At 53.1% G+C, this 18,612-nt stretch overlaps 1 protein-coding gene across 3 annotated transcripts in view; it reads left to right on the forward strand.

Annotated features, from left to right (window-relative positions):
• SLC2A1 (solute carrier family 2 member 1) overlaps window positions 1-17,510 on the forward strand; it is a 42,856-nt gene extending 25,346 nt beyond the window's left edge. Inside the window, exons 2-11 of one of the 3 annotated variants that reach the window (XM_049793150.1) lie at window positions 4,110-4,157; window positions 9,123-9,215; window positions 13,212-13,372; window positions 13,545-13,785; window positions 14,152-14,314; window positions 14,395-14,582; window positions 14,694-14,798; window positions 14,900-15,001; window positions 15,327-15,530; window positions 15,892-17,510. In XM_049793150.1, coding sequence (XP_049649107.1) covers window positions 4,140-4,157; window positions 9,123-9,215; window positions 13,212-13,372; window positions 13,545-13,785; window positions 14,152-14,314; window positions 14,395-14,582; window positions 14,694-14,798; window positions 14,900-15,001; window positions 15,327-15,530; window positions 15,892-16,089 — 1,473 coding nt within the window. In that variant the 5' untranslated portion in view covers window positions 4,110-4,139 and the 3' untranslated portion in view covers window positions 16,090-17,510. Of the gene's footprint in view, window positions 1-4,035; window positions 4,158-8,705; window positions 8,952-9,122; window positions 9,216-13,211; window positions 13,373-13,544; window positions 13,786-14,151; window positions 14,315-14,394; window positions 14,583-14,693; window positions 14,799-14,899; window positions 15,002-15,326; window positions 15,531-15,891 lie in introns of those variants that run through there. The other 2 variants (XM_049793120.1, XM_049793243.1) reach the window with 2 other exon arrangements.
• The last annotated feature ends 1,102 nt before the right edge of the window (window positions 17,511-18,612 follow it).

Consider the following 18,612-nt stretch of genomic DNA (forward strand, 5'->3'; position numbering starts at 1 on the left):
GGGGCTGATGCTCCACTGCATCCCTCGGGCTGGACCACGTGGTGCCAGGGTGCAGCAGGACCATCCCCTTGGATAAGGATGGAACCAAAAAACTCCCTCCGGAAGCAACGCAAAATCCCTCTGGAAAAGTCAACCGAAGACATTTTAGGGCTGAAATTCCCGCAGAAGGTTGTGCCAGCATTGCCCAACCCAATTTTATTACAAATCCCAATTTCCTTATGGACTTTGTCCCTAATTACATCACCCGGGCTGATGTCTTCCAGCTTCAGCCACTTCCAAAACCCATCCCATCTACAACCTGCACCTTCAAAGAGCCTCACGCCAGCAAAACCGCCGCCGCTTGACCCAATTTGCCGAACACCGCTGTGCCAATGGGGTCACCGGGGTGCGGCGCCAGCCAGATGTTGACAGCTGCTTCCAGCTGTTCGGGGCCAGGGCTGTTGCGCAAGCAGCAATAGGGATTACAAGGTCCTGTGGGTGAGGGGTTTTTTTTTTCCCGTGATTTATTGGGGATGGGGAGAAATTGGGATGGTGGATCTCTGGAAATGCCATATTTGGGCATTTTTGCCTGGATTTTAAAAAGAAAAAACCCACCCTTTAGGCTCAGGGACTTATTTTAAAGCTCCTCAAGGCTCAAACGCATTGAAGGACATTAGAAATATTAAAATACCCCCCCCCCAAAGTGGATTAACTCCGACCCAAGGATGCTCGGCATCCAAGTTCAAGTGCAGAAGTTTTCCCTAAATTTTTTACGGATAATCCAAGATTTTTGGTTGCTGAGACGCCAGTGTTATTGACTTCCAGGCAAGCCAGATTCCCTCCTTTGTGCCATCCGGTGATGCCCATTACCCGAAAACTGTCCCCAGAAAGGCTCTCCCAGCCTGAACTTTGCTGAAAAAAAATAGGACCCGCTCCCCCAAATCCTTGCGTGTCACCGGGACACCCGTGTCCCCAGTGTCCCCAAGGCTGGAGACACGGGCAGGGATGGGAGAGGCCGCGAGGTAATGACCTCGTTATATGACAACGTGATGTGGCACAGGGAAGGGATATAAAGGAGACTGGATTTCCTTGTTTGCCAGGAATTACGTTTTTCAGTAGAACTCCTGCCGGGTGTGTGGCGTGGGGAGGCGTGGGGAGGCGTGGGGGGTGGTGTGCGCGCAGGTGCATGCGGGGGTGTGTGCATGCGTGTGCGCGTGTGCGTGTGTGTGTGCCAGTCAGAGGGGAAGAGGGCGAGGATGGAGAGGCCGAGCCCATCCCCGTGGCCTCTGGCCTTGACTCAACCCGACTCCCTGAGTCCATCCCTGTGGCCTCTGGTGTCCCCCCCGCTGCCCTTTGACCCTTCAAGAAAAAATAATCCCAATTTTCCCTTTTCTTCCCTCATTCCCATGCCTCCCCCACTCCCCCTCAATTCCCCCAGGATATTATTTTAACCCTTTTTTCCCCGTTCAAAGGGCCGGCACTGACCAAATCTCCCCTAAATCCCTGCCCGGCTCATCGGCACCGCCGGGGATTATCCCTCCTCCGGCCCTTTTCCCTTCCGTCAGCATTCCCGACCGACAGACTCCCAGCACTTCGGGGTTGGGGGAGTTCTCCCCCCTCCCCCCGAAATGCTGAATCAGCACAAAAATCTACCACCCCACCCCCCCACCCATCCTCTTTGGGATGAGCAAAAAAATGGGGGGGGAGGGGGGGAAATCCCTTGGGATTGCTAAAAATTATATTTATTGGAGTTTAGGGGCGAGGATTTGCCAAAAATGGCCAAATTTGGGGCAAAATTTTGCAGGTTTAGGAAGAGAAAATGAATCGCTGGCTTGGATTTTGGGGCATTTTTGCCCAGTTTCTGCTTTTTGTGTTGTTTTCACATTACATTTGCGCTCCCCCCCCCCCCCCCCCCAATTTTGGGGGACATTATTTTTGTGGTTTCCAACTCTGTTGCTTTTTTTTGCAAGTTTTTTTTTGCATTATTTTTGCATGTTTTGCAGGTTTTTGCGTTATTTTTGCCTGATTTTTGCATTTTTCAACTTTTTGGCATGATTTCTTTGCATCGTTTTTGCATGTTTTGCAGGTTTTTGTTTTTGCATTTTTGCCCGATTTTTGCATTTTTTTGCAATTTTTGCAATTTCTTTGCAGTTTTCTTTTGCCTTTGTTTTGCTTTTTTGGGGGGGGGGCGATTTTTTTTTTTGCATTTTCTTCGGAAGAAAACAATGCGAGCGCTTGAATTTCCTGAATGCTTTTTATGATTTTAAGGATCTTGACTGGTTTTTTGATGGGGTTGCGGAGGGGAAAGGGGGAAATTTGGGGGCCCGAGGGTGGACAAAGAGCTGCAGGCTCATCCCCGCGTGGGACCCCCGGCATCACCTTTTGTGGCGTGGCGGTGGGACGCCGGCATGGGAGGAGCTGGCGGACGTGCGCGTCGGCACATCCACCCCAGAACCCCCTGCCCGGCTGGTTTTCCCTCCGGATTTTCAGCTGCGTGCACCCCAAAAATTCGTTGCACCCTGCAAAACGGGGAGAAGGGGTGCTCCGCTTGCTCCCATGCCAGCCCGGCAGGGGTTGCAGCGGGTGCAGCGTTTTGCAGCCGGCCCGGGGTTTTGCACCGCGTGCAGGGTTTTGTGTCAGGTGCAGGTGTTTGCGCCGGGTCCGGGGTTTTGCATCGGGTGCGAGGTTTTGCACCGCATGTGGGGTTTTGCATCGGGTGCAGGGTTTTGCACCCGGCTTGGGGTTTTGCACAGGCCGCGGGTTTTTGCACCGCATGTGGGGTTTTGCACCGGGTGCAGGGTTTTTTGCACCACGTGTGGGGTATTGCGCAGGCCGCAGGGTATTGCACCAGGCGCAGGGTTTTGCACGAGGCCCGGGGTTTCGCACGGGCCGCAGGGTTTTGCGCCGCACGTGGGGTTTTGCACCAGTCACAGGGTTTTGCGCACGTGTGCGCACACACGCGCCTGCGCCCGGAGGCACGCGCGGCCGCGGATAGGCGAGGATGCGCAGGCGGTTGCACGCACACGCGTAGGCAAGCGCACGCGTGCACGGATGCGTTCGTCCGCACAGATGCGCGCGCCCCCCGATGCATTGCACACACGCGCACGCGTACAGGTGCGGACACACATGTGCGCGTGCGTGCGCACAGAAAGACACGCAGGTGCGTGCAGGCGCACGCACACGTACGCACAACTCACCGGGGCTCGCAGCGAAGGGCTTGCACAAGCGCACACGCGTGTACAGGCACACACACACACACGTGAGGCCACACAAGCACACGCAAACGTACAGGAACACACACTTGCACGGTCACATGCACACATGTACAGGCACGCACACGCTTGCACGCTCGTGTGCACGCAGACTCGCACAGTCACACGTACGCACACCCACAGGCGTACGCCCCCACATTTGCACACTCGTATGCGCGCGCACTTGCACGCTCACGCCTGCGCACGCACAGGCGCGCGCGCACTTGCACGCTCGTGTGGACGCGCACTTGCACGCGCGCGCGCGCCCGCGCCCACAGGCGTGCACCCCCGCGCTTGCACGCTCACCCGTGTGCAAACACAGGCACGCGCACGCTCCTGCGCCGATGCGCGCGCCTCCCCCCCCCGCATACACCCCCTCCCCACTTGCCCGCTCACAAGCGCGCACGCGAGTGCACGCGCACTTGCACGCTCACACGCGTGCACACCCGGGCCCGCCCGCGCTTGCACTCTCACGCACGTGCCCCCCCCCAGGCACGTGCACACCCCCCCCTCCCCGCTCCGCGCCCGCGTGCAGACCCACACGCGCTCCCCGCCCTCCCCCCCACCTTTCCCGCCCCCCGCGCGCCCCCCCCACGCCCCCGCGCACGCCCCTCGGCGCCCCGCCCCCTCCCCCCGCCCCTCCCCCCCTTCCCTTCCCTCCCTCCCTCTCTCCCTCCAGCCTGGCCCCGCCCCCTCCCCGCGCCGCCCAATGGGCGCCGCTGTCCCGCGCCGTCGCGCGCCCCTGCTCGCCCGCTCTCTTAAGCCGCTTCAATGCCCCCGCCGCGGCCGCGCGTCACCGCTCTGCTCCGCCGCGCGCCGCTCCGCCGCCCCCCCCCCGGCCCCGGCCCCGGCCCCGGCCCCGGCCCGCCGCCGCCAGCCCCGCCGCCCCGCCGCCACCCCGGGGCCGCCATGGAGACCGGCAGCAAGGTGAGCACGCCGCGCCTGGGAAACCTGACATCTTCCCCCCTCTCCGCTTCCCCGCCTCCGCCCCCCCCCCCCCCCCCCCCCCGCTCCCCCCTCGCGTTACACAACCGGAGAAAGAAACGATCGTCCGCGGGCGATCCGGGTGAGGTGAGGTGAGGTGGGGGTCCGGGCGGGGGGGAGGTAACCGGGCTGTGTTTGGCCTCCTCCAGCTGTCCGGCGCCGCTGGGGAAGCCCACACCGCGCTGCCGACACGCGTGGGTGCCCGCGCCGGGGCGCCGCCACGCAAAACAAACATTTTTCTAAAAAATTTTTACCTCAGGAAACGAGGGAAAGCGCTCCTAAAGAACCCACCCCGCAGCCCCAGCGCTTCGTAGTGCGTCTGGGAAAGAGTGTTTTTTTTGGAACGGGGGGGGAACAACCCAACCCTTCTGAGGTGAGAAAGTGCGAAGGAAAGAGCCAAAAAGAGCACTTTTGGCCCCATTTTGGGGGTGTGGAAGAGGCAACAAGGCCCTAAAAGTGCCGAGTTTGCTTTTGAGGGGTGCAGGACCGGGGGGACACTGGAGGGGGCACCCCGGGACGCCCCCGGCGATGCTGGGGTACAGCCGGCTCCCATCATGGCGTGAGATCTTTGCGCTGTTCTGACCCAATTCCTATCAGTTTATACCCTTCCCCCCCCCCCCCCAAACTGAGTTGTTAAATAACATAAACTCAGTCGGCAGCAGCCGAGTCCTCCCAGTGCCACAACCCCCCTCAAATAGAGTGACTTATAATATCAGAGGTGGGTTAAAGCAATGCGATGTCAGGCCCTAAGTGAGGAAGGTGAGTTAATTGCCGTGGGGTCATTAACGTTAGACCCCGGGCTTTGCTTGTCCCGGCCTCGCCTGGGGATGCTGCCTCCCAAAATATTCCCTCCTGGGAGCGTTTTGGGACATATTCAAGTATGTAGGGTGGATTTTTTTGTTTGTGTGTTTTTTTTGTGTTTGGTTTTTGTTTTGTTGGTTTTTTGTTGTGTTTTTTTTTTTCCCGGGGAAGGAAATAATAAAAAATTGACTCTGTGGCGGTGCAAAGCACGGGGCAACGCATAATTAAAAACAAAAATAATAATTTTATTCTAATTAAAGATGTTACGGGAACGACTCCTCTTATTTTTCTCCCCAGCAAACAACTCCTTGTTTTCCCCCCCCAGCTTTGGAGCACTGGGAATACTAGGGTTTTTATAAATTTAAATTTATAAATATATATTATATTTTTTATGCTTTTATGTAAAACTGGCTTTACTCCAGCACTGGTTTGTTTTTGTGTTTTTTTTGGGCAAGGTGTGGGTTTGGGGCTGGGAGCCGGGAACGTGACTACCGGCAGCGCGTCGATGGGGGAAGGAATTAAAAAGAAATTTGCTCTCGTAACGAAGAAATCTGATGCGTTGCCGGCCGGGCTTAACTCCCAGCTACCGAAATGGAGCTGGAGATGCGCTCCCTCTGCTTTTCCATCTTGCTAACCGCTCCATTGGATAAATTTGGGTTAGAAATGTTTTGGGTTTTTTAAGGTAATTAATTGCAGGAACAATTTGCTGTGCTCTTGTGGGCAATGCTTAGATCCACAGTGTATTTTGCAAGGAAAAAAGGGATTTTATTGAAGCAGCTGGCAGTAGGGATGCTGGGGGTGCTGGGAGACGAGCTCACCCCTCCGCCCTTAAATTTAATATTTAATATTATTAAAGCGGAACATGCTTTTCTGCCCACGGAGCTGGGCTGCTCCAGCTCTTTGCATGCAAAAACGTCTCCCGGGCTTGTCGCAGACGCTCTTGTGGTTACAAAACTCGGAAGGATCGTGTCGCCATCCCCAGCTGACCTTTAAGGAAAATAAATAAATAATAATAAAAAATAATGCTGCTCTGACTCCGCTTCTCCTCACCATGAGTTTTTTCCCATGCTGATAATCCCCCAAAATCTTGGCTGATCCCCACAGTGCCGGTGCTACCTCTCTTCTTTGGCTGCATCAAACCCCCCCATTGGTAAATGCCGGCGGTGTGGCACATACCGTGGCTTTAGGAGCAGGTTTTACCCAGCCCTTAGTGGGTGCGTAAGTTTTTCCTGGGCTGGGAGCCAGCATGCAGCCGTGTTATCCCGGGCAGCAGCCGGGTCCAGTTATCTTCACTCTGGTGAGTGTGCACAAGTGTGCAAACGAGTGTGCAAGATTCTGCAAGGCTGCACCCCCTCCCCGCAGTCACCCCCCTGCATCTGTCCCAGAATGGGACCTCTTGCAATCAGCCTTCGGGATGCTTGTTAAAGCCTCATAGCTAATTTTTATGGGCTCTTTCTAAATGTGCATTTTCCTGGAATTCCCTCCTGGGACACTTTTTTATTGTTATTATTTTTAAAGGGATTATTAATTTCCTTGTTCCATGAAGCAGGCAGCATCCTGAAATCCTTCCGTGCCAGAGGTAAAAAAAAAAAAAAAAAAAAAAAAGGCGGGGGGGGGGGTTTAAAAAAAAAAAAAGACTTCTAAAGTCAAAGGCAGCCTGTTGCAGGTTTGGGGGGGCTGCTGTCACCCCATGGGTCTGTCTCCTCCCAATGTCCAGCCTTCTGCATTTGAGCGATGAAGGAAGCAGAAAAAAAAATAAATCTGAACTTATTAAAATTAGAAGTGCTGCGCTCACTTTCCTATAAGGTATAGGAGTTAGTAGGGAACAAACCACAAGTATTGGATATGTCCGGGCAGTAAGTAAGTTTATTGCACAAAAGAAAGAAGGGGAGGTATGGTGGCTTTGTTTTTTTCCTAAACTCCAAATAAAGCTGCTGTTTTCTGCAAGCAGTTAAAAAAAAAAACAAAACCAGAACCCAAAACCAAAAAAACCCCAACACAAAACCAAACCCTGTCTGTGATTTTGCAGGAGTTTCCCATGCAAGGCTGCCCTTAAAAATCAAATTATTTTTTTTTTTCCTCCCCTGACTCTCCATCTTAAGCCTCTCCTTTAATGGCGAGGTTAAAGCCGAAAGGCTCCCAGATCGGGCTGGGCAGCGTGTTTGGAACCGGGAAGCCCAAAGCGAGCGGGAGGAGCTGACTCACAGTGACCCTGCCTGGGCAGAGCCTTCAAAAATGCCGGCAGCCTTCCTACCAACTCTGTCCCTTTGCCTCTTCAAGCTGCTGGAGTTTAATAGAAATATAAAGAGGTTTTTGGTAAAGGTTAAAAATTTAAGTTTTTTATTTTACTTTTGCAGTTTTAACCTCTAACAAAAAACTTTTTATTATTTAATCCTTTGTGGGGTAACGACTGGTGTTCTGGTGTTGGAGCGAAGAGGTGTTGCTACCTGCCACCTTCCCGGAGCAAAGTTCATGCCGGTATGATGCATCCCCATCCCTGCGGCACGGTGCAGCCGTGACTCACTGGGGCGCTTACCGTATATGGGGGTTCGCCCATTGGCTTTCCTGGGGTGAGCAAGCCGGCCTTTAGTGATGGAAAGTAAAAATCCCCAAAAAGAAAGGGATGGCCCCCAAAAAGCAAAGAAAAAAAATCACCCCAAACCCTGTAACGCCCCAAAACAAAAGAAAAATCCCCCCAAACCCAAAAATTAACCTTTTTTTTTTTTTGCAACATTTGTTCTAGCACAGGTTGCTTTCAGTGCTCCCGGTATAACCCGTCACAGTTTTGTGGAGTGATGGGTGGGTGGATGAGGTCGGAGTTAGGATTTTGGAATTTTTGGAGGCTTTTACCTTGTTTTTCTAGGATGCCAGCAACTTTCCAGCCTGTTTTTGCCCTCCCAAGCGGGGTATTTTCTTCTCAGGGTGGGTTTATTCAGAAGCACCGAACACAACCAAGCGCCAAAACTTCCCTGATTAGTTGTGTTGAGGCCAAGCCTAATTAATGAGCTTCATTAATGGGGCTGGCTTTATTCCCTGTTGCTTTTTCCCTGCAAACTTTAATGCAGGGGGGAGGTGGCTTGGCCGGAGAGGAGAGGTCAGCGAGCAGCACTTAGTTATATTTATTTATATTATTTATTAAAAAAAGAAAAAGAAATTGCTTCTTAAATAAGAAAATATCTTTTTTTTTTTTTTTTTGAGTCTGCTTTGCAATTAGCCCTCTTGATTTAGGGGTTGCATTTAGGTGGGGTCTGACTAGCACCAATCCCTTGGGAACGTTAATCCAAGATGCTGGGGGAGCATCTCTGGGTTAGGGTGATACACCAGTACCCGGGATAACCAGAGAGAGCCCAGCCCCCCACATTAAGGGGCTTATAAATTTCACGTGGATCTTCCCAAAGCTGATTAACTGGGAATGTCGGATCCTGGTTCTCGGAGTTGAGTGCCGGGAAAATCTCCTGCCTGGGATAATTGGGCTGTTAACGAAGGTGGCCTGAGCGCTGGCCTGCCCTGACCCTGCTCCCAAACAAGGCTCCAATTGTCGCTCTGGCTGAAGCGGGAGGAAGAGGAGGCGGGTGAAGGGTTTGCCAAATAGCCGGGATTTTGCTTAGTGACTGTTAATTAGGCTCCAGTGCAAAAACTTTGTTAGTAGCGGGTGTCTGGGGCATCCTTGCGCTGATGCTGGGACGATGCTCGACCGGCCAGCGGCGTCACCGCAGTATCCCCAAAAGCATCTCACGCTGGCATGCTGCCTGGGTGTCATGTGGAGCCCTCGGAGGGAATCCTGAGAGCCCAAATAAAACCTCCTGCCCCACTCCAGAGGCTAAAGATTCCTTGAGTCCCCAAATGTGGTTTTTTGTGTGGTTTTTTTTTTTTAAGCCCAAACCAGTAGTTTTTTAGTTGTTTTTTCCCATAGCCCACGTGGATGCCATAAAAAAAGCAAGTTTTCTCTTTTATCCAGTGTATTTGTGCTCACAACCTTAAGAGCATCCCTCCTCCTCTTGCAGCTTCCCAGGGAGAAGCGCTGGGGGACCTCTCTGATGGGAGGGGGGCATAGCTGGGACCCTGAGTTTAACCCCTCTTTTTTGTTTTCTTCCCCTTTTCCTGCAGATGACGGCTCGCCTGATGCTCGCCGTGGGAGGAGCGGTGCTGGGTTCCTTGCAATTTGGCTACAATACTGGTGTCATCAATGCCCCGCAAAAGGTGAGCGTGCGCTGAGCAACCTTGCCATAGCAAAATTCCACCCCACCCCTCCCCCGTGCCCGAAAACAAACCGGCATCCACTGCCAGCCCGGCTAAAATAGTACATCCCGCTAGGCAGCTTACTGCCTGTAATGGGATTTGTGAGGGAGTTATTTAGCTCCCACCTTCCCAGGAGAATTAGTTTCCTCCTTGCTTAGCGTTTTTGCTGGGAAAAATCCCAGGAACGTGTGCAGGATGCTCTCCCGGTGGGACCGGTGTAACTTTTAACCTTGGCTTTTAGGGAAGGTCTGGGAGTTAATTAGGGTCTGAGTCATCTCGAAGGGGGAGAATGACTGCTCCGATGGGAGCTTTGCATCCCGGAGTGTCAGGGGCAGGACATCCCCAGGAGGACAGAGGCTTGGCTGGGGCAGGCTGCGTGCGAAGGGGGATGGAGACCAGGAGGTGCTTGCTCCTTTCCGTAGCGTAGTGCCAGGACCCTCCAGCGACTGATAGGTACGTGGGAGCCTTGAAAAACTTGACTTTCTCCAAATTACATGTTTTTTTGAGGTGTTAAAGGCTTGGAAATGTTAGCTCAGAAATCCCTTCTGGTGCTTGCAGTGTGCCCTGGGTAAAGCTCAATTGCCAGGGTAAGGTGTCGAAGGACAACGTGAGGTCCAGCTGCTGCTGTGTGAGAGCAGAGCCTGTTCCCGAGCGTCATCACAGCCTCTGGTGCACCATCCCAAATAATTAAAAACACCAAGGCAGGATTCATGCCATGAGAGTATTAATACCATTACCAGCGAGCGGGCTGCAAAATCTCGCCTCAAGTGCTGAAAAAACTCCTTGTGGGAGAGAAGACCCTGTACAAAAACTTCCCAGACCCCATCAGTGTGAAAAGAGCAAAAAAGACACAAATTGCCTTTATTTGAGGTATTGCATTAAATTGCATTTAATCACGGTGAGTGGCCCAAGCAGAATTTCATGTGGAGGCTGCGACTCCTGCCCAGCACCCTTGGTGCTTGCACCCATGGCCACGGTGCATACATCCATCTGCCAAAAGTGTCGCCCTGCTAAAAAATCCTGGACCGATTCGCGCTGGCAATGTTCGTGCTGGGCCAGTGGTGAGGATCCTCCTCTGGAGATGGGCAACAGGAGCAGCATTTGAAACGGCTGCGAGCTGGGAAATCCCTGGAAGCATGCTGAGGAGCTGCTTTCTGGCATCTGCCCTCGTTTTTCCCCGAGCTCTGGCACCGTGGGGAACAAGCACTCTGTAATTACCACCTTGTGTCAGAGCCTGGCCCCTGCATCCCGAGGACGTGCGTCGTTTCCCTGCAGCTGAAGGACTTTTCTCCATCCTCTCCCAACCCAGGAGACGCTGCTCAGGTTGACATGGGCAGGGATCATGCCTGAGCTGGGGTCTTCCCTTGGGATTGAGCTCCAGTTCCTACAGAACCCCCCAGGAAAGCCAGATCCCACCCTGATCTGAGGGTGTTGCCTCAGTTTCCCTCGTGCATTTTTAGGATTAAACCCTTGGGGCTCAGGCCAGGGATGGGCTGTGTATTTTAGGGGCAAGTCACCCAGTAAGTAATGTTGTGTTTGGGGTGCAGAACTGAGGGAGGAAAGGATTTGGGGTGCTCTGTATCAGGAGCACGAGGGGAGGCAGGATGAGTGTTGTCCTGCGTAGCAGGATGCTCTGAGCATGGGGGTTGATCCCACCTTTAAGGATGGGGACGCGCTGGTGTGCAGGATTGGGATGGGGACGCGTTGGGGTGCAGGATGAGGATGCTTTGGCATAAATTGGGGTGCAGGATGGGGATAAATTGTGGCACAGGATGGAAGTTGGGATACATGATGAGGATGCATTGGGGTGCAGGATGGGGATGCATCGGGGCAAAGGACTGGGATTGGGATGGATCAGGGTGCAGGATGGGGATACATCAGGATGTATCAGGGTACAGGATTGGAATTGGGATGTATTGGGGTGTTGGATGGGGTTGCATTGGGCTGCATTGGGGCAAAGGATTGGGATTGGGGTGCATCGGAGTGCACTGGGACGCAGGATTGGGGTGCATCAGAGTGCAGGATGGGGGTGCATTGGGGTAAAGGATTGGAATTGGGATGCATCAGGGTGCAGGATGGGGATACATTGGGATGCATTGGGCCACAGAATTGGGATGGGTACGGATGGGGGTGCAGGACTGGGGTGCATCACTTCCCTGGCTTCATCAGTGCAAGTGCAGCAGTGTTTGCTGGCCCCAGCTCCCCATGGCCGGCAGCCTTGCAGAAAGGCTCCTTTCTCAGGTGGAAGGCTGAGCGCCGGTTTTGTGGTCCTCTTAATATAGTCCTGCCCACTGCTGAAACAGCGGCTTGGTGTTTGTGAGGTGTTTGCAGACGTGATGTGTGGAGGGGACGGCCTGAAACTGGGTGAGGGCTGGTAGGAAGCACTCAGCTGAAATGAAATGAGGGCGAGGGAGGGAGAAAAAAAGCCCAACTTTTGGGAAATGCAATTAATTTTTTTCACGCTTCTCACTTTAAACTCATAATTTTTCATCTCCTTTTCTCCCAACAATGGGCTCATGGTGGGTTTTTTCCATCCATTCTTTTTTGCAGGAGGAAAGGAGGCTGGGAGGGGGGGTATTTGGGTGTTATTTCTTGATAAGCCAAAGCACAGCCCGGCGTAGCTCAGCCAGCACTGGGGCATCTGCTGTTGCTTGGATTAATTTTTTTCTGCTTCAGGGGGAGAGAGATGGAGGCTTTCGGGAAAGTGGGGAGGAATCTAGAGCACTGCAAGGTTTGGTGGAGTGTCTGCAGAGACCTGCGTACCCCCACCAAGAGCCTGAGCCAGTCCTGGGTTCTCCAAATAATAATATCAATTATTTATTTTGGTGATCTTAGGATAAGGGGAAAAAGCCCCCAAGGTGTCAAAACTTCCAGGTGAAGCGGGAGGCAAATTAAATCACTTAAATATTGAAATCCTAATGGTTTAGGGGCTTTGTAAAAGGAACAACTTTTTAAAAAAATCACATTATTGAAATTTATAGTGAAGCACAGGCTGTATTTCTTGCGCTGCCTCTGCCAGGGGCTCTCATTTGTGCTTGAAGTGATGGGAAAACTAGAAAACGAAGAAAACGAAGCGGCATTGTGTGAACACATAATCGGGAGCTGCGTGTATGCAAAACCCTTTGAAGCAGGGAGGTCTTTGAGCCACTTGATGTCCAGCAGCAGCTTCCCCTGCTTCCACAAAATCTCTGCTCTGTCCAGCCAGGGTTGGTTGGGCATGTTATCGAGCCCTTTGCTTTTTTGTTTTGGGTATGGGTGACCCTTAAATAACTTACTTGAAGCTTTCAGCAGTGGGCTGGCTTTAAAAATACATTAAAAAAAATAAATAAAAAGGGTGTTCTGCAAAGACGGTAATTAAAAACAAGCACCTGTCTTGGATGTTAGCGTAGCAGATACATTGCAGTATTACAGAATTATGGCAGAAGTATGGCGTTGTGGAAGTATTGCAGAAAAAAAACCTAGAAATTAAATTCAAGGGAGTGTCCATGGGGATGGGAATCGATCTTGTCCACCTCCAGCTGCCCCGATGACCCTGCTGTCTTCCTCGCCTTCCTCCAGCATCTCTGCCATCTCCCCCCTCCGTGTTGCTTCTCCTCCGGTGATGGAAGCATCCCTCCCTGCCTCCCGTGCCCCAGGGAGGAGTGTGACCTCCCTGTGGCCACCTGGCGAGGCGAAAGAGTTATTTTGGCAATGCCGAGCCTCTCTCGGCAGGGCGAGACGAGAACCCGTCTGGCTGCATTTCCCCCGCGCATCCCATCAGGTTTCCTCCCTTGGGTTGGAGCCGAGCCACCGGCTGGGCGGCTCCCAGCTCAGTGATGCATTGTCTTGTGAGCCGCACTCACTGGCCAAGGGTCTGTATGTAGCTGGGCTGAGGCCGGGCAATTCATAACACTGGTGGCACAGATGAAATGGGGACAGTTTTAACCTGTGGCTTCCTTTCTCCCCGCTCTTTTGCAGGTGATTGAGGACTTCTACAACCGTACCTGGCTGTACCGATACGAGGAGCCCATCAGCCCTGCCACACTCACCACGCTCTGGTCCCTCTCCGTTGCCATCTTCTCTGTTGGAGGCATGATTGGATCCTTTTCCGTGGGGCTCTTTGTCAATCGCTTTGGACGGTGAGCACCAAGCGTGGTGGAACTCAATGCAGGGGGTTGTGCAGCCTCTCCCCACCCCAGCATCCCAGGGATGTCTCCCTCCTGCACAGAGCTGGTGTTTGGCTTCCCTTGACACTCCTTCAGCCTCTCTGGCACCCATGGTCCTCCTCACCCTCCTCCCTTCCCTCCCCAGGCGCAACTCCATGCTGATGTCCAACATTCTCGCCTTTGTGTCTGCCGTCCTCATGGGCTTCTCCAAGATGGCTTTCTCCTTCGAGATGCTTATCCTTGGTCGCTTCATCATTGGCCTCTATTCCGGCCTCACCACCGGTTTCGTGCCCATGTACGTGGGCGAGGTGTCGCCCACTGCACTCCGGGGCGCACTGGGGACTTTCCACCAGCTTGGCATCGTCTTGGGCATCCTCATCGCGCAAGTAAGTGCCGGAGAACTGGCTCAGGGTGGGAGGGGCGTTCCTCCATCTTTGATACCGATGTTCATCAGGGTCTGCAGGGTACGGGGTTTAGTGCAGCAGCGCAGAGCATTGCCTGTGCTGTGGATCTGCATGGCCATTCAGATGGAGCTGGGGCTGGAGGGATGGACCTGGAGCTCAGCAGGAGCGCCATGAGATCTTAAGCTTTGGGATGGGTGGCGTCATGACAGGATGTCTATTGCCCACCTGGAAGCAGCACAGCTCTCTGCGTCCCTCCAATGGGTGTCCAAGCCTGTAGTGCCCCCGTGAGCAGCAGAGTTGGGTCCAACTTGAGCTGGGAAAGGGTGGCCCAACCCCTCTCATCTGCAGGTGTTTGGTTTGGACTTGATCATGGGAAATGACTCACTCTGGCCGCTGCTCCTGGGGTTCATCTTCGTCCCTGCCCTGCTGCAGTGCATCATCCTGCCCTTTGCCCCCGAGAGCCCCCGCTTCCTCCTGATCAACCGCAACGAGGAGAACAAAGCCAAGAGTGGTGAGTGACCTCTGTTCCCGAGCTTGTCCCACCATGCAGGACGGTCCTCAGCTGCTCCTGACTCCACCTCTTACCCGTAGTCCTCAAGAAGCTGCGGGGCACGACAGACGTCAGCAGTGACCTCCAGGAGATGAAGGAGGAGAGCCGGCAAATGATGAGGGAGAAGAAGGTCACCATAATGGAGCTCTTCCGTTCCCCCATGTATCGCCAACCCATTCTCATCGCCATCGTCCTGCAGCTGTCCCAGCAGCTCTCAGGGATCAATGCAGTGAGTGTTGGGGGTACCTGGATGCCGTGGGTCAGCTTGTTTCACCCAGAACTTGGGTTGTGCTGGCTCCACGACCTGACTCCTTTCCTCACGCCACATCCCCCTTTGTAGGTCTTCTACTACTCCACCAGCATCTTCGAGAAGTCAGGTGTGGAGCAGCCCGTCTACGCCACCATTGGCTCTGGCGTGGTGAATACGGCTTTCACAGTCGTTTCGGTGAGTTTTGGCCCACCAAGCTCTCACTGGGGAAGGTGGAGAGAAGGGGGATTTCCTCCAGGCTGGGGAGGTGCTGATGGACACGTGTCTCCATTCAACAGCTCTTCGTGGTGGAACGAGCCGGACGCAGGACCCTCCACCTCATTGGCTTGGCAGGGATGGCAGGGTGTGCAGTGCTCATGACCATTGCCCTGACGCTGCTGGTGAGCGATGGGCGTTGAGGGGATTGGCGGGCTGGGACGAGGTCCTGTGCACTGCCCCTTGCTGTGGTGGCTTGGAGGAGGAGGTCTGGCTGGGGAGGAGGAAGGACTTGTCCTCCTAGAAGTGATGGCTGAGTGGTCCCCGCTGCCTCTCTAGAGGTCCCAGAAATCCAGTCTCCAGGCCGGAGAAACTTCACGTTTTGTGAAGCCAGCACCACACATGCTGGCACCACACCAGCACCACGTGTGTTTGAGTCTTATCATCTGGGGTGGCCAGATGCTTCGTCCCCCTTCACCGAACCGACCTTCTCTCTCTCCCTTGGACTAGGACCAAATGCCCTGGATGTCCTACCTCAGCATTGTGGCCATCTTTGGGTTCGTGGCCTTCTTTGAGATCGGTCCAGGCCCCATCCCTTGGTTTATCGTGGCGGAACTGTTCAGCCAAGGACCTCGTCCCGCAGCCTTCGCTGTGGCAGGGCTGTCCAACTGGACCTCGAACTTCATCGTGGGCATGGGCTTCCAGTACATCGCGGTAATCCTCTCCCAATGCTGGCGGTGGGGACCGGGTTGGGGGCACGAGCCTCACCTTGCACCCATTGGGTTTGCACCTCCTCTGGAGCCCTGAAGCCTGGACTGGCTTCTAGGGAAGAGGGATGGGGCCAGGATCTCGGGAGGGAGCGGGCAGTCAGACTCAATGATCCTGGTGGGTCCCTTCCGACTGGAGATACTCTAAAAGGGAAGGAAGACCCAAGCCTTGGGCCATGGCGGCAGATACGGGCCGGATGGTTGCTGGGTGGTCCTTCAGCCTCGGTCTGTTGCTCCACTCGGGGCCGCGGTGATGGAGCAGCATCTCCATCCGCACACTTAACCCCTTCCTCCTCTCTCCTTCCCAGCAACTCTGCGGCTCCTACGTCTTCATCATCTTCACAGTGCTGCTAGTCCTCTTCTTCATCTTCACCTACTTCAAGGTGCCAGAGACGAAGGGTCGGACCTTCGATGAAATCGCCTCTGGTTTCCGTCAGGGGGGAGCGAGCCAGAGCGACAAAACCCCGGATGAGTTTCACAGCTTGGGTGCCGACTCCCAGGTGTAACCTGCCGGCGGCTCCTCCTGGCCGCCCACCTTCTCTCCTGAGTTCGCTGGGGTGGAATTTTTTAAAAACACTTTGTACAGAAACCAGGAAGGAGGGAGCAGGGGGTCCGGCTCTTGTGCATATACCCCTTTTCCAGACTCCCCCACTGGTTTATCGGGGACAGACTGACCTATTTTATTATTTTTATTTTATTTTATTTTTTTTCTGCTAGAAACGATTTTTTTTATTATTATTTTATTAGCTGGTTTCGCGTCCAGGATTTCAAAGCCAATAGATGGTTTAAAAACCAACCACGCAGCCTCCGCCAGTAGGAGGGTGGCTTCCTTTTTTTAATGACGCGATAGGTTATTTAATGAGAAATCACGTAGCGGAAGTTTTTAAAGGAAAACTTTTAAAGGAAGCTTTTTTTTTTAATGTTCTAATCATAGAAAAATCAAATTGACTAAATCTAAACCAACGATTTTTTTTAAAGGAAAAAAAACCCAAACCCAACGAGTTATTTTTGAAAACAGTTGAATTTGATTTGAAGCCCCCGGTGGGTTTGCGGGCAGGCGGTTTCCCTGTGCCGGGGGAGCGCTGAGGATGGAGCGGTCCGGACCCGAGCAGCTGGAGAGGTCGATGGCCTGTCGCCGGTTGTGGAGCGTCGTCTCCGCCAGCGGCTTTTCGTCTCCCTTCGCCCGAATTTCAGCTGGGAGGGGACAAGAGGAGAGGGGGTGTCTCTCTCTCTCTCTTTCTCTTTTTTTGGTTTAATCTCGGCAATATTTGCCTGATGGTGAAGCGCCGGCAGCCACACCCTACAGCAACACCCCCCCTCTCCATCGCTAGCCCCCGCCCCAAATCCCAGACTCACCAAAATCCACCATCACACGGATACATCCATTTCCTGCTCTGTGTATAGACTGGAAGATATTTATATTATATATATTTTTGTTCAATGGTTGTTAATAGTAGACATTTAAGTTATAGTGTTTCTGATTTGACAAGCAAAGTACTGTAAATATTCTCTGAGTATATTCACACTGTATAATGTATACAAAAAGGTACAGATGCAAAGGTATAGTTTCTATAGCGACTAAGATAAAGCTTGTACATGGTTAGGATGACTTTTGTATAGTTCATTACCTGCACTGTAGTTGTATCTATTGCACTGAATTCCAGGCTGTAGTATATTAAAGAAGAAAAGAAAAAAAAAAGAAGAGAAATACTGTCCGTTTCAAACAAAAGTGAAAAGAAAGGAAAAAGGAAAATAAATAAAGCCTCCCCTCTCCCCGCGGGCAGCTGCTGGGGGAGCTACTGGCACATTCCCAAAGCCACAGGCAGGTTTTTTTAAATAGTACTTTTTTTTAATTTATTTCTCTCTTTTAGAAGTGACCACACTTGCAAAAAAATAAAGGTGGGGGAAAAAAGTATATATATATATATATATATATATATAAAAAAATACCCTGTGATAAACTTGTCGCGTCTCTGCGCAGCATGGCGCCTGAGGAACGTGTGTGTGGTGGGTTTTTTGTTGGGTTTTTTTTTGTTTGTTTTTTTAAAACAACTACAGACAACTAAGTGCCAAGAGGAAGGTGTGCGGTGGTGGTGTGCTTGCAATAAATGAGAATGGATGCAGCGACCTGGCCAGCCGTGTCCTGTGCCTTTATTTTGGCTTCACCAGGCTTTCGCCTTTGCTTTGAGGGTGGGGTGGGGGTGTGTGCTTGGTCCTGGGATGGAGCATTGCAGCCTTCCTCCGTCACCTCATCCTCCTGGCTGCGTTCGTGCTTAAACCCGACTCCCTTTTAACTCCCTGACAGGGCTGGGAAGAGCGAAAGCCGCAATGGGAAATTCGGTCCCCTCTGTCTCGGCAACTGGTTCAGAGCCCTGGTTTTGGGTGGATGTGGCTCGCACCACGTTTCCTAAATTTGGGGTTTGCTAGGATGGGAGCAGCCCCACTCTGTCTGCAACTCCTTGCTCCAGATGAGCCATCCATGGACCAAGATGTGGCCAAACAGGCGGCACGTGGTGCCTCCAGACATGCTGGTGGCTGTGGGGCTCGTGCAAGCGCAGCTTGGTGGGTCTCCCTGGCTTGGCTGGCGAGCACGTCCCTGCCGAGGTTTCCCTCCATGGGAACAACTTCTGGATGTAAACCACCCCCCCCGTCAGGGTGTAGGACTGGGTTTTAATTGCCCTGAGCAGCCCCGCCTCGGACCCACCACCCTGGAGCTGGTGCCAAGGCTGGAGCCTTGACCTCTGTCCCCTCAGCAGACCCCAAACCTGCCCGCCACACCCAGCTCTGCCTGTGGGGCTGCGAAGATCTTCTGCTTTGGGAGGGAGCTCCTGCCTCTTGCTGCCAGCACCAGAGCAAGGCAGGGAGGGAGGTTGCCGCTTCTTGGCGGATTTTCTTTCTCTTTCTCCTTGAACTGACGAGGTGCCAAGAGCTGCAAGTCTGAACACTTTCAGGCAAAGAAACGCTGATCTTGGTCACTTCGGGCTTTTTTCTATTTATTGAAACGTCTCTTTGCCCTGAAGGGCAGGCGC

The sequence above is a fragment of the Accipiter gentilis genome, chromosome 1, assembly GCF_929443795.1.
Source record: "Accipiter gentilis chromosome 1, bAccGen1.1, whole genome shotgun sequence".
Taxonomy (NCBI): Eukaryota; Metazoa; Chordata; class Aves; order Accipitriformes; family Accipitridae; genus Astur; species Astur gentilis.